This window comes from Microtus ochrogaster, unplaced genomic scaffold (genome assembly GCF_000317375.1).
Source record: "Microtus ochrogaster isolate Prairie Vole_2 unplaced genomic scaffold, MicOch1.0 UNK18, whole genome shotgun sequence".
NCBI lineage: Eukaryota > Metazoa > Chordata > Mammalia > Rodentia > Cricetidae > Microtus > Microtus ochrogaster.
In genome coordinates, this window is record NW_004949116.1 from 5,797,113 (window position 1) to 5,811,429 (window position 14,317).

The 14,317-nt window shown below is 54.9% G+C and overlaps 1 protein-coding gene across 1 annotated transcript in view; it reads right to left on the bottom strand.

Moving 5' to 3' along the window:
* Sspo (SCO-spondin) overlaps positions 1-14,317 on the bottom strand; it is a 53,901-nt gene that overhangs the window by 12,119 nt on the left and 27,465 nt on the right. The window contains exons 55-78 of the mRNA XM_026789410.1: positions 13,352-13,525; positions 12,940-13,104; positions 12,166-12,415; positions 10,800-10,846; positions 10,470-10,640; positions 10,002-10,133; positions 9,406-9,551; positions 8,498-8,592; positions 7,643-7,695; positions 7,268-7,471; positions 6,963-7,133; positions 6,774-6,853; positions 5,224-5,393; positions 4,661-4,707; positions 4,364-4,555; positions 4,073-4,243; positions 3,651-3,851; positions 3,276-3,372; positions 2,982-3,181; positions 2,553-2,719; positions 1,550-1,710; positions 1,159-1,382; positions 865-906; positions 550-705 (exon numbers count right to left, since the gene is read on the bottom strand). Coding sequence (XP_026645211.1) covers positions 550-705; positions 865-906; positions 1,159-1,382; positions 1,550-1,710; positions 2,553-2,719; positions 2,982-3,181; positions 3,276-3,372; positions 3,651-3,851; positions 4,073-4,243; positions 4,364-4,555; positions 4,661-4,707; positions 5,224-5,393; positions 6,774-6,853; positions 6,963-7,133; positions 7,268-7,471; positions 7,643-7,695; positions 8,498-8,592; positions 9,406-9,551; positions 10,002-10,133; positions 10,470-10,640; positions 10,800-10,846; positions 12,166-12,415; positions 12,940-13,104; positions 13,352-13,525 — 3,516 coding nt within the window. The remainder of the gene's footprint in view (positions 1-549; positions 706-864; positions 907-1,158; positions 1,383-1,549; positions 1,711-2,552; positions 2,720-2,981; positions 3,182-3,275; positions 3,373-3,650; positions 3,852-4,072; positions 4,244-4,363; positions 4,556-4,660; positions 4,708-5,223; positions 5,394-6,773; positions 6,854-6,962; positions 7,134-7,267; positions 7,472-7,642; positions 7,696-8,497; positions 8,593-9,405; positions 9,552-10,001; positions 10,134-10,469; positions 10,641-10,799; positions 10,847-12,165; positions 12,416-12,939; positions 13,105-13,351; positions 13,526-14,317) is intronic.

Consider the following 14,317-nt stretch of genomic DNA (forward strand, 5'->3'; position numbering starts at 1 on the left):
CCCAGGCTCTCTCCTTCCTGCCCCAGGCTCTCTCCTTCCTGCCCCAGGCTCTCTCCTTCCTTCCCCAGGCTCTCTCCTTCCTTCCCCAGGCTCTCCTTCCTGCCCCAGGCTCTCTTCTTCCTGATCCAGGCTCTCCTTCCTGCCCCAGTTCAAGTTCAGACTTCCTCACCTGCGCCTAGGCAACCTCACCCACACTTCAGGGCTCCTGTTCCTAATCCGATACTGATGGAGTATGTGGTTTTTGCAACTGAGTCTATGTGTCTTGTTTCCATAGGGGACAGAAATCCCTGGCTTGTGGGGCTGCTGAGGGATCAGGGAACAACCCCACAGAGAGTATTTTGCCCACACACACATACATGAGGACCGAGGGGCCTGCTAGACTTGGCAGAGCTCAGAGCAGTCTCTGGGGCTGGTGAAGTGAACTGAAGACCTAGTGTCAGATGTTGATCTGAGATTAGATCATTAGATTGCTCTAGGGAAACTGGATATTGTAGTCCAGGTCTGGGTTTGAAGGAGTCAATTGAAGGCTGTGATTCATCAGAATCATACCTGTGCATGAGGGTAGGTTGCAGGGACGTTCCTGTAAGGAGTCCCCCACGGTACAGTTGCCCAAGCAGAGGCGTGTACGGCTGCGCAAAGTAGGCTGAACAGGGTCTGTGCAGCTACGGGAACAGGGAGACCATGGCGACCATGGGCCCCAACCGCCTGTGGGAAGTAGGGGAGAAGAAAGAGTGGGTGTACTTTCCAATTAGTCACCCAGGGCTCCGGCCCCTTCAGGAAGTGAGGGTGGGGAGCAAAGAGGTCCAGGGCTCGTTCTTCCCAAAGAAAGGCCATACTGGAGGGGTGCTGGGAGACTCGGGCTACCTGCAAGGCCTGTCACTGGTTCCACCGTTGCCCCTGCAGTCCCTGTGGAAAAGGAAACCCTGTTTAGAAGAGTTTCTGTGCCTGAGACGGACCCTACCAGCACCGCGCGCACACACAGTGTAGAGCGTCTTGTAAGCTCTCTACAAGAGCTGGCTGGAGACCCAAACAAAAGTCTAAAGCTATTGGAAAATCCAGAGACACCAGCAGGGATAAACAGGGACAGAAGAGGACAAAGGCAGGCAGGCCATACTTGGCCGGGCAGGTATCTGCTTAGCTTCCTTCTATTTCCCTTACCAGGGCATTCCGGACTGAAGCAGTACTCTAGGTCCTGAAGGGGCCCATGGCAACTCAGTCCTCCAGGAACAAGTGTGGGAGGCACACACTGGCGGGTTCGGGTGCGGGTCCCCAGCCCACCACAGGGACGAGAGCACGGGCTCCACGGGCTCCAGGGACCAAGGCTGTCATTGACCCTGGAACATTCTTCCATTGAGCAAGACAGCTTCCCATGGACACAGGAGCTGGAGAAAGCACAAGCAAAGGGGGAAAGTGGGGGGCAAAGTGGCCAGGAGGCACAGCCAGGCAAAGGAAGAGGACAGATCCTAGGGTCCCTATCCTCCCCCTAGAATCCTTCCTTTAGCTCCTCTCCCCTGTTTCAACCCAGTCCCCACCCTGGAGAGTCCCTTACCAATTTCCACAGACTGTTTGAAGCATCTGGCCTGGGTACAGCTCATCTCCAGGTGCAAGGGGCTGGCCCTCACCTCCCAGGAGGGCTGGGTAGGTCCCAGGGGCAGTACTGGCCATCCCCAGATCCTGCAGTAGCAAGGCTGTCAGCACACAGGGGCATTCCTGCGTGGGCGTAGAGAAGGAGACAGTGAAATCTCCCAGGAGGCTTCCTACTGGGAACCTCTATAGAACCTCTGATGAGATTTGGGGGAAGAGAGGGAATGGCAACAGGAGGCAGGACCCATTTTTCTGGTACTCATAGAATTGAGAGCCTGTTGGCTATGAACCTGGGCTGAGAGTCAGCCATATTTCTGTACAGACCAGCTATATGGACATTGGTAGAGACTCCAAGAAGACAGGACTTGGTGAGACAGAGAGAGCCCTGCCAGGAGTCAGAGGGGTCTGGATGTTCCCGTGTGAGTCCAGCACTGCTGTTCAATGTCCTCCTGGCCTAGAGTAACCTTTCCTCCCTCAGGCTGTCATCGTTTCTTAGTTGAGAAAATGGGTCTAGGAAACATCTCAGGTTCTGACAGAGGCCACCAGGGTTAGGAATGAAATCCTGAGCACCTGAGGGAACCTGCCTGCCATCTGTCCCCACAGCTGGTCACAGGGGGAAGATGTGGGGGTCCTTTCCCCACTGGGGCAAGGCAGGGAAGAGAGGGGCAATGAATATCTACAGCCCCTGAGATAGAGAATAGGGCTGCAGGGCCATGTGCCATGGGCAGCTATGGGGACCCAACAGGAAACTGCCCCTTATTGCCAGGAAGACTGAATGCCACAACCAGAGGGGCACAGAGCACCGTGAGATCATGGTGGCCTCAAAAGTCTTGTAGGTGTCTTTGAGCTGGGAGATCAGCTGGTAATGGATACAAGCCCAGGTGCTGTCCCTAGGAAGCAGGTAGCCCCTAGGGAACTAAGGACACCCTAGGAAGCTGCCTCAGGCTCTTGCCCAGCTGAGTTCTCACCTGGACGCATTCCAAGCGATGGAGAAAGGTGCCCTCAGGACAGTGGCACCCCTCCTCACAGTTCTCAGAGAAGCAGGCCACCTGGCCCATGATGTGAGCACAAGAGAAGGGGCACCCATTGCTGGGCTGGCATTCACGGTATAGTCGGCCCACTGGACAGCCTGTCTCTGAGACAATACTGGAATCAGTGCCCTGTCTGATCCACTGTCTCCACTGCCTACTTCTGTGCCCACCTCTTCTATGACCTGACAGTCATAGTGTTCAATCCCTCGGCAGTGTTCTTTTCCCAAAGGCTCCCCCATAATCTGACTGAGGGAAGAATATGTTGGGGGACAGAAAGAGGAATCTACGGGCACTCAGAGTCAGGGTCAAGGGACCTGATGGGACTCAAGGTTAAGGGATTATTGGGTAGCAGCTGGCTGGGCTCACCTCTGCAGACCTGGTTGTGACAAGTCCGGCTCTGTCGAGCCAGCCCAGGGCATGGGGGTTGGGCGCAGTGCCTAGAGCGAAGCTGCTCCCCTCCCCCACAGGAGACACTGCATTTCTCCCAGGGTCCCCAGGAACTCCACATCCCAGGACCAGGGCAGCTGGGCACCTTATGGCACCGCAGGATGCCTGCCACACAGGTGCTGGGGACGAGGAAAGGGATGTCAGTGACAGGGCCTCATCATGTCCCCAAGGGTACCATTGCCCCCTTCCACAGCTCACCCCAAATCTGCTTACCAATTGTCACAGGGCCCAGTTAGCACCTCTCCAGGTTCCAGGCTCTCCCAGGAACTGAGCGTGGACCCTACTGACCGGCTCTGGTTCTCGGGGATCCCTGAAGGCCACAGGAGTAAGGGTGGAGCCTCTAGACAGCACAGCAGCCTTCACCTCCCCACACATCCTATACTGCATTTAGCACCTCACTAACAGCACCCATGTCCTAGAGGAAGGTGCTGGAAGCTCTCTAACCTGCACTAGCCCAGGATGTGGGAAATACAGGCCTTCCAGTTCCCAACCTGTAGCCTGGGCCTGGGTCCCACGGGTAGAGATGCAGCTCAGTTGGCTGCTGGGGGAAGACGGTGGCCGGGGGAGCACAAGGAAGATGCTACTGACCCATGGCCCTAGGCTGAAAGTGGCAGTGACAGTCAGCGGGGAGCACACACAGTCCATCCTGGGAGAGTTGACCCGGGGGACACCCGCAGCCAGACTGGCAGCCTGCTGAGCCTGGCAGGCATGTACTGCCAGGGGACAGGTCCTGGCAGGAGTGAGGACAGGGCTGCCCACAGGGTAAGAGCTCCTGGCCCCCTCCACAGTCTAGGAAGAAAGTAAGAGAGTTAGTGTTAAGGAGCTTCCTCAAGGGGTAAGAGCCTCTTGTCATGCCCACATCAGCTGCGACCTGACACCTCACCCAGAACAACAGGAGTAGCTTGAGGCTGCCCTTTGAACAGTTCTATGCAGAAACACATGGTCGTCAGAGCCAGTGTTTTTCTAGACCTACAAAGGACTCTCCCTGGCCTCACCCCCAAAGCCTTCACCTGTGCACAGGGTGGAGCTGTCTCGACAAGGGCGACTCTGCTGGTGCCCTCCAGGACAAGGCCTGCCTCCGTCAGAGGTGGGAGGATGGCTGCACACCCGGCTTCGAAGCGACAGCCCCAGGCATGTGTCACAGGGAGACCATGGCCCCCAAGGGCTCCAAGCTCCATCCACTGCACCAAGGAGACAGAATCGTCTGTCTTGGGAAACCCAGGAGGCCTTAGGTCATCAGGGTCAGAACATATATTTCGGGTTTCTGGGACAGGGGCACAGGCCTCATGGGCACATCACACCTGGGCATGCAGTAGGATTAGGGCAGGCCTCCCTTTGATGCTGCATTCCTGTCTTCCCTGCCTCCTCAGGGCATGGAGCACCCCCATGCTGGGGAGCAGGGCAGATGCAGGCCCTAGAGCGGGTCCTTGTTTGGCCCCTGCAGGGCTGGGAGCAAGCTGTCCACTCCGACCATGGGCACCAGCCTCCAGGCACTGTGAAGGGTAGGATAGGCATTGGATGTAGCTGTTGCAATCCTGAGACCACTCTCCTTACACCCCTACTCCTAACCCCTCCCCACCCAGTAGGCCAGCACATACCTTGGCAGGGCAGGTCTGTGCAGTTAAGCCTCCCCTCCATGCAGGTGCTGGGCAAGAGCAGAGCCAGGGGAAAAGACGGCAGTTCAGAATGGCCTAGGTCTCCCACATACTCATCTGCCTACCTCTTCCTTCCTCTCATCCTTACTCTTTCATGGCGTAGTCTATGTCCTCCTTCCTACTCTCATACACTTTAGAAGCCTGCCTGTCCCATCAGCTGGCCTTCTGGGATAGCACAGCTGGTGCACTGTACTGAGGAATGCCTGTAGGCAACCTGCAAGTAAGTGAGGGCAGGAAGCAGGAACAGGCACCCTATCTGTGGCTTGTCCAGCCCAGTTTCTCTGCTCCCAGGAACAAATGCTCAGCCCTCAGTAGGCACATGGAGCTGGTTGCCTCAGTTTTCCCTCCTGTTAGACAGGCATCGTGGGTCTGCTCTACATCTTCTCCAGGACAGGGGATCTCTAGGGCACTGTCTGGGCCCCCAGAGCTTAGATGCACAGACATCAGGGGAGTCACTCTTGTCTGCATGCGGTCTCCCATCCCAGCAATACAGCATGGCTTCTTACCAGTGGTTACAGCCGTCAGGCCTTGCCAGCCTAGTGCCCGGATGGTGGCGCTTCCCTGTCAGCAAGTCCAGGCAGCTGCAGTGACTGGGATGCACGCAGATGGTCCCGTCCGCACTGAGTACCTTGCTCAGAGGACAGTAACAGCCCGGCTGGCAGTGCCACACACAGTGCTGGGGGAAGGGACACAGAGCAAGCAGGGGTAACAGCCTGAGGTGAGGAGTTAGGAAGAACGGGGACCAAGGTGGAAAGGTAGTGGGTGGGTGTGGTAGTCAATCTTGATTGCTAACTTGATGAGATTTAGAATCACCATGGAAACAAAGAGATACAACCTAAACGTGAGTGGTAGCTTTCCATGGGTTGGGGTCTTGGGCTGAGTAACACAGGAGCAGCCTCATTACTCTTCTTCCTGACTGTGGAGACCATGTGACCAACTGCATTGGGCTCTTGACTCTATGCCTCCCCCAAAGTGCTGGACTTCCCCCCTCCTTTCTCAAGTTACCTTTGTCCGATATTTCATCCCTGCAATGACGAGGAAGCCCCGTGAGAATGAAGGGTACCCAGAGGTTGAGAAAAGTGTGACCTTACAATTAGTTTCTCTTTAAAGAGCTGATGAAGGCAGGAAGAGAACCAGCATGCCACTGAGTTCCTGCCACTGAGAAGGGAAGGGTAGGGAGCAGGCCTACAGATTAAACCCTCAGCTCCTAAGGAATATGTCTGGAAGCCAGCGTTCTGCAAATGTGAAGCCCAGTTCTTAGGAACTGCAGACTCAGTGTAGGGCTTGCACTGATGGTCTGGCAGCCGAGGCATGCCCAGACCTCCCTAACACTCAGGGAGCTGCTGCCTCAAAAAGCTGGCTGGAAGGGAAAGAGCTGGGGACAGGCCTTGTCCATGGTGACCTGCAGTGACTGAACATATTCTGGCACTTCTTTCTCCTCCCTCACCTGCCTGGAGCCATCCCTGGCCTCCTGTCTATATTTGACTCTCTGTACTCAGACCTCAAAGCTCCATCCTCATCTTCAGAGTTCCCACCATGCCCATTTTTAATTCATGTCTATCCTTTTCCCCTTAGAATGTGGGATCACGGATGCAGAGACCTTGTCTGTGTTTGCCTCCATCTGTGTCTACAGTGTCTGCGTAGGTGCTTAGAAAACACACACACACACACACACACACACACGCACGCACACACGCACACGCACGCACACAAGCTCTGTGCACCAAAATATTTATGGCACTTAAGACGCTACAGTGGGACGACCACCCCTCCCACATGTTTATGCTGTGTTTGCAATAGCATTTTATTTTAGAAACATTGGCTGTACCGATGCCAAGGGCTGCTGGATACAGCTGGCTCTCTCATCAACAGAGGGGGCAAGCCTGCATTGCTGTAACCTAAAATCCAGGGCCTCGCCCGTGCACACCAGGTTTTCTGCCCAGCACCAGGCAAGAGGCCATGGGCCCAAAGCCATACCCAGGCTTCCCATAAGATGATCCGATCCTCTGGTCAGAGCTAAAGGTCAGGTAGGGGTAACACAGGGGCTCAAACTCACCACAAGGTCATCACAGGAGCGGGGACAGGGAGGGCCACAGGGGCTGTACTCTGCCCCTTCAATGGTGCTGCAGTTGGTCACTGGGGGACAGAATGGGCTGAGGTAGGTTGGAGACCTTGACCTAACTCCCAATTTTGCTTCCCAGCTCTTTACTCTTTGCTCCTTGGCCCACCGATCCTCAGCAGCTACCTGGGCAGGGATGAGCCTGGCAGGCCTCCCCCTGGGCCTGAGGTCCTTCACAGAAATCCCCTAGGCCCTGGGGTGGTGGCTGGTCACAGGCTCGGGTCCGGCTTCGCAGGCCTCCTCCACAGCTCCGACTACAGCCAGACCAGGGTCCCCAAGGACTCCAGTTGCCTGCTTCTGAGGGAACAGCAGAAGAAGGAACAGTGCGAAAGGGTTTGGGGTGCTGGAGCCAGAGGGTACAAGGATGAGGTACTCCAGAGATGGCCCTACCCAGGGCTTCAGAGCAAACATCTGCCTAAAGGGCCACTTACGGTCACATCCTGGCAGGACACATGGCTCTTCCTCAGACTCAGAGCCTGGGCAGAGGGCTGTGGGGGACACTGTGGGCAGGAGAGCCAGGGTGAAGGGTGCCATACTAGGGGGTCTGATACAGAAGCGGTGCCGGTGGCGTCGGGCAGGACTGCAGGAGGCTGAACACATACTCCATGGGGTCCAGGGTGACCATGCAGGCTGGCCTTGGGGTGTATGGGGAAGAGAGAGAGAATGTGAAAAGAGAGTGATCCAGGGTGAAGAGGCACCATAACACCTACCTCAGCTCTCCTGCGACCTGTCTCCTACCCCAGAGCAGGCCCACAGCTTCCAGGAGGGGACCTGAGGGCATCTGAGGAGCAAGAAGCCTTTCTCACCTTCCTCACAAGGCCAGGAGCTGCAGTTGGTGATGAGCCCAGAGATACAGGAACTGGAGGGGAAAACAGAGGCTTTCGTGCTTTCCGGGGCTACATGGTACGCACAGAGCCTTTGCTCAAACTCTGACCCCCAGGACCTGCAGATGTGACCTTATTTGGAGATAGAGGTAACCAAGTTAATAAGGTTGTTGTAGGGAGCGAGGCCAGTCTAATGTGACTTGTCTTCTTGTTAGAAAGGGGTATTCGGAGGCTGACATACACAGGGAAGATGGTGCAAAAGGGGAGAAGACAGCCATCTGCAAGCTAGAAAATGCCAGATTGGTGCCAAAACGGAGAGGCAACAAATGCTTCCTTGGTGCCTCAGAAGCACCAGGTTTCCAACACCTTGATCTAGGACATGTGTGGCCACTGATGGCTGTTATTCAAGGCCCTTACCTCCAGAACATATGTATGTTTGTGTGTATGTGTATGATGTGTGTGTGTCTGTGTCTACGTGCATGCATTAGTACAGGTATGATATATTTTGTTACAACAGTCATAAAAATTAACATTAGTTAGGAGAAAGAAGACAGGTGATTTTTTTTTCATTATTAGAGGTCTAATTCACAGTCTCTACATCTCCCACTGAGTATGTTCCCAGGACCTGAGAGAAAACAGACAGGGATGGGTGCCTGGAGGGTGCAGGCAGGATTAGATGGCAGGGCTGATCGGTTGTGGCAGGGCAGGGCATGGGGGAATAGGCTCTGGTTAACTGGAGCCAATATCTCCTGCTGCTGAGGAAAAATCAGCTGTACAATTAATTGGGTCCTCAGGGACCACAGGGCCACTGCAGAACTGGGGGTGGGAGGGGCTTACCAGTTCTCACAGGGATGAACCACTGCACTGCCTGGGGGATGAAGGCGCCCCCTGTGGGTACAGGGGCAGTCCTGAGCAGGCACACACACATTATTCTGCAATAGAAAACCCTTTGTAAGCCGGGCGGTGGTGGTGCACGCCTTTAATCCCAGCACTAGGGAGGCAGAGACAGGTGGATCTCTGTGAGTTCAAGGCCAGCCTGGCTCCAGGACAGCTAGGACTGTTACACAGAGAAAAGAAAGCCCTTTGTCATCCTGGCTCCAGCCTGCTCCAGTCAAAGCCAGCACTCAGTTTCAAGCTCATCCCAAGGGCCACCCAGAAACCTTCCACTGGGCTTAACCCAGGTCCCTCTCTCACTGGGCAAGATCAGATCCTTAGCTGAGGGTTCCATGGGAACATGGACATTCTCCTTCAGGAAGAAAAAGACTCGCTTCCATTGCAAGGCGTGAGACTGAATCATTAAATGAAACCAACTATGTGATATATATTTTTTTCACACGAGCCATGTAATTTATTCAGGAGCATAGCATTACCCAGCCCTCATCCCTCACCATGCAACCATTTTCATCAAGGAACACAGCTCTGCCTCTAGCCAGAACCAGTAGGAAGCCTGAGTATGTCTTACTTATCCATGCACTTACCTGGTTACCCAGCCTAAGGCCAAGCACAGGGCAAGTGCTCGGCACATAGCTGGTGATGGACAGATAAGAGGACACGTATTTGAGTAAAAAAAGGAGTAAAATCGCTACTTTAATAAGCAAGGGAACAGCTATCTAAGGCATCTTTAACTCTAGCCCCAAGCCTTTGGCTTTGCCCTTGTCCAGACCCTTGGCTATCTCTTTCCTGCCAAACCAAGGTCTCAAGCCATGAGGCAGTCCCAGTTCTGGCCAGGCAGTGGGGATACTTACTAGCAGGAGCATTCCAGGAAGGCAGTAGCAGCCGGGCTGGCAAGTCTGATTGATCTCTCTAGGGGAGCTGAGGTGGGCACAGGAAGCTGGGCCCTGGGCACAGCCTAGCCATTGCTGGCCCTTGGGGCACACACCTGGAACTGGTCCTGTAGACACACGTGACAAAAGGGCAGTCCAGTGCCTGCCCATCAGCTTCCCCCAGCATGGGAGAGAGAAGCATCAGTTCTGGGTACCCATTCAGCTTCCCCCAGCATCATGGGAGAGAGAAGCATCAGTTCTGGGTACCCATTCAGCTTCCCCCAGCATAGGAGAGAAAAGCATCAGTTCTGGGTACCCATTCAGCTTCCCCCAGCATCATGGGAGAGAGAAGCAGCAGCTCTGGGTAGCCATTCAGCTTCCCGCAGCATGGGAGAGAGAAGCAGCAGCTCTGGGTACCCACTCAGCCTTCCCGCAGCATGGGAGAGAGAAGCAGCCTCTCTGGCTATTGCTGCGATTGTCATGGAGGCTATACTGTTTTAAGGGACAAGGCTGTGGGGGTGTTACAGTGTTATGCTTGGTGGAAAAGAGAACTAGAGTGTCTCCAAGACATCCCTCACCTGTACAGGGCTGCGGGCTGCAGGTAGAGAACTCAACGGGGCTGTGTGGGCCACTGCCTTGAGTGCGGTTCCTGTAGCCACCACCACAGGGCACCGAGCACGGAGTCCAGGAACTCCACTCAGCACCAGGACCTATGGGTGGCATCCGGATCGCTGAAGAGCTCACTCTCCACACCCAGCACACCTCTTTCTCCAGCCCGGTTATCCAGACACCCCTTTCTTCTCGTTCCACCTCTCTTCATCCACAGAATCATCCCCACCTTAGGAGACATGGTGCCTTCAGAGAGGAAGTGGGCTGGCCTCTCGGGTCTCTCTTGGGGAATGGACTAGAGAGGGCTCCGGGAACTATCTCCTAGTGGAATCCCTTAGGGAAGTTCTTTATATCTCTCGTGGGGTCCTGAGGGGTATCTTGGCTTCTCTCTGGAAGGTTCTTTAACCGGGCCTCTGGTCCTAGGCCCCCACTCTTACCTCGGCACGGCCTCAAACTGCAGAATTCAGCATCTATGTTGGGACCTTGGCACTCCGCACCCCCAAAGGCAGCTGGAGGCGCGGTGCCTGCTCTGAAGCGCCGTCGAACGCCCACATTACAGCTTTGGCTGCAGAGAGTCCACGGAGTCCAGGGGCTCCAGCCACAGGCAACTGCCGGGGGCAGGGGTGGAGTCAGATGTAAGAAACCAGATCGAGTTGATCCGGACCCTGACTTTCTTGGGACACCACCAGCACTCCCAGGAGGCTATCTCGGAAGGGTCCACGGTCTCCCATAGTCTCTGAGCACTGACCACCGCATGGGGGGCGTACCTGGACAGAGCTCTGAGGTGCACACCATTTCACCAGAGAGGCAGGTGCTGCCAAGAGAGGGCTCAGTGAGCACCAGCACGGTCCACCCAGCCCTTGCCCTTGAAGCACTAGATACTCGCATCAAAGGACAGGGAGCCAAGCCACCAAATACACAACATGACGTGTAGGATGTGACTCAGACTCTTAGTCCCAGACCTCCCTCCCAACTCCACCTTCATTGGGCTCATGATCCCCTGGGTAGGGGCTGTCTCTTTGTCACACAGTTTCATCAAGGGCTACCTCTTTATCCTTTTTATCTCACGTGCACTTATTAAACAATATCTGTAAATGACTTTAAGGGACAGGGCTAGGTAGGGGCGATATAGAAAGAGCTAGAATTCTAGAAGAAGTGGGTATATTTTGTGCCCTTCCATTTTTCTCCAATACAAACACTGGAGATTCCAGAAAATAATCCAGCAGAAGAATGGAGAGAAAGGGGGAGGAACACTAAAGAAGGGAACTGGAGGAGGCACCAGGAGATAAAAAGGAAGAGGAAATGAAGAAATCTGAGGAAAGGGAAAGGGGGTGGGGGTGGATGTGTTAGAGCGCCCTCTGCTGGCAAAACCTGGTGTCGGCTTTGAGAACTGGATACTTCAAAGAGCAGAATCCAAGGGATTCTGTGCAGACAATTACATTCAGGAAGGAGAAACCCACTTCCAGAGTGGCTCATGAGCCCTCTAGTAGAGGAGCTATGATAATTGAAGGGAACTGGAAGAAGGAAAGTACATCTTCTTTAAGGGCACAGCCCCTGGTGGATAAACCATCCTCCAAAGGATGGTCCCATACCCATGAATATCTAGACAACATTAAGTTGGAAGAGGTTGGGCTGGACCTACAAGGAGTTAGAGGGAGAAGTAAGGGTGAACAGGGTCAAAATACAACATACGCATGTGTGAATTTGTCAAGGAATGAAAAAATATTTTTAAAAAGAAGCCTCTCTCCAGCCTATAGTTCCATTCTGCATAGCAGAAGACTATCTGAAACCGTCTTCCCACAGTCAGTGGGGCGAATATTTCTTGTAGAAACCTGTGTTGTAGCTCAGTCACTGCCTGAGGCATTTGTCAGCAGATTCAGCCCCTATCCTCTGCCTAACACTCTCTCAACGCGCACATACACACACACACATGCGCACACTCACACACGCACGCATGCACACACACGCATGCACGCGCACACTCACACACGCACGCACACGCACACACACGCACGCACGCACGCACACACACACACACCGGTGAGTGAATATGTGTGTCAGTCCATCCCTGCCCAGCTCTGGAGCATAGCCCCTCCCCCTTTGACCCCGCCCCATCCTCCACTAGTAACCTACCAGTTGTTGCAGCCCAGGCGAGCTATTGCTCCTGGTGCATAGAGCTGCCCGTGCAGCTGGCAGGGACACTGGCTGCGGGGCAGGCAGCTAGCATTGTGCAGGAAGAGGCCAGGGGGGCAGTTGCAGCTAGGGGCACAGGAGCCAGTGCACTCTACTCCAGGGTCCTGTGCCAGGCACAGCTGAGGGCATGGACCCCTCTCCTTGTGGCACTGTTCTGCTGAGCGGAACACCATGTTTCCTGGGCACTGGGCTAGATGGGAAGACAGAGGGGGTCTGAGTCAGGGCAGGAGAGTAGGGATGCTGACAAGGAGGAAAGCCTGGATGCAGTGATTGACAAGCAGAGATGAGGAAGCCCCTCCCCTCCAGTCCTTTCCCACTTCCTCCTCTTGCTCCTTGGCTTGGCTCCACTGGATACAAAAGCTCTTGAGAATAGGACACCAGTGTCTGGTCAGGAAGAATGCCCAATGGACCAAGAAGCTAAGGAAATAGACTCCTCTGGGCTGACGCTGCTCCCCCTGATTTTGCCTGTGAGTGAGCTCTGCCTCCAAGGTCACATGCGCTTGTCAGGGGCAAGTGAAGCACCTGGCCCAGTATCTGGTTCCCAGCAAGTGGGAGGAGGAGGGGACTTGGAGAGATGCTGGAAATCCTGAAGGTTCCCTAGCTCTGAGTGTGGCCTATTCTGAAGCCAAAGGTCAGCTAAGTGAGAAGAGAAGGCTGGAGAGGTCACAACCTGGGGTGGACGAGGCCACCTGAGAGAGTGGAGGGGTCTAGCACCTGTACAGGGATGTGTATTGCAGTCTCTGGTCTGAGTGTGGGGTCCTGGGCACACAGGATTCCCAGGAGTCAAGCTCGAGCATCTGCGCCCACGAGTCTGGACGCCACCATTACAGGAGGCTGAGCAGGTGGACCAGGGGGCCCATAAACCCCAGGCACTTGGCACTGTCAGGAAGAACAGAGGCCACAGTCACGGGTGGAAAGACATGGGCAGGGAAAGGGAGGTATTTAGGATGGTCCCAAATAATGTCAATCGAGTGCTGGATTGTTTTTCCCCCCAGGGAGACTTTGAGTGGAGGTAGCTTAAGGATATCCACCAAGTTTGCTTTTTCCCTCCTTTCTGAGAGTCAAACCAAGTCAAGGAGTCATTCTCTTTTGCTTTTTTTTCCCCACTCCGGTTCACCAGCCATACTTGGGCACACAGGGGAGATGCAAGGCTCCTCCTGGGTGATCTCTCCTGGGCAGAATGTATCCTTGGAGCTGGGGCACAGCCGAGAACGCTGCCGCCAACCAGGGTCACTCCCAGGGACAAGACAGCTTTGGGAGCAGGAGGACCAGGACGTCCAGGGTGTCCAACCTGGTATGTCTGGAAGGGAAGACAGTACAGGCCTATTGTATAGAGGCTCTGGCCAGGCAGGCAAAGGTTGCAAGGAGGGGTGCAGGTCAGGTCTGGAAAACCAAGAGACCTTCAAGGGTAAGAGTTGCTCCTGTGACTCCCTCTGTTGTTAGGACCCTATTCTGCAGCTCTATGCCTCACCCTTACCTAAGGCAGAGCCTTCCATGGAACCCGGCCAAGCTCATGCCCACGCTGCCCCATGGTTCAGCCAGCAGCCCACATCCTCATCGTCCCTCAGCCCGACTCTTCTAAATGCCTCAGAGTCTCCTGTGACCTGAGACCACCATTCATCCTCCACTGACTGCAGGACTCACTCCGCAGCCCCCTCCTCCCATTGCCTGTCACCCATCCCTCCCTCACACACCAGCCCCGGCAGAGATTGGCCTGCGCTGCAGTGACCTCCCTTGACACCGCATCGCCGGAGGCAAAGGGACAAACTGCAGCCTTTATCTTGCCTCTAAGTGTTCCTGTCTGCCGTGGTCACCTGAAGCATCTAGCCAGCCCAGCAGCCTCATTCTTCCCGTCTCTGCAGACACCTGTCCCACCCAAGTTAGCCTGCCCAGGTACCCAGGATGTCTTCATGAGAGCCAGTCTCTCCCAGCCCAAAGCCCACTAACCGAAACTGGTTCCAGGACTATAACTTGGAGGGGTGGGCATGACTCTCACCTCCACTTCCTGGCTATGCCTTACCTTCCATGGTCCACTTCCTGGCTATGCCTTACCTTCCATGGTCCACTTCCTGGCTATGCCTTACCTTCCATG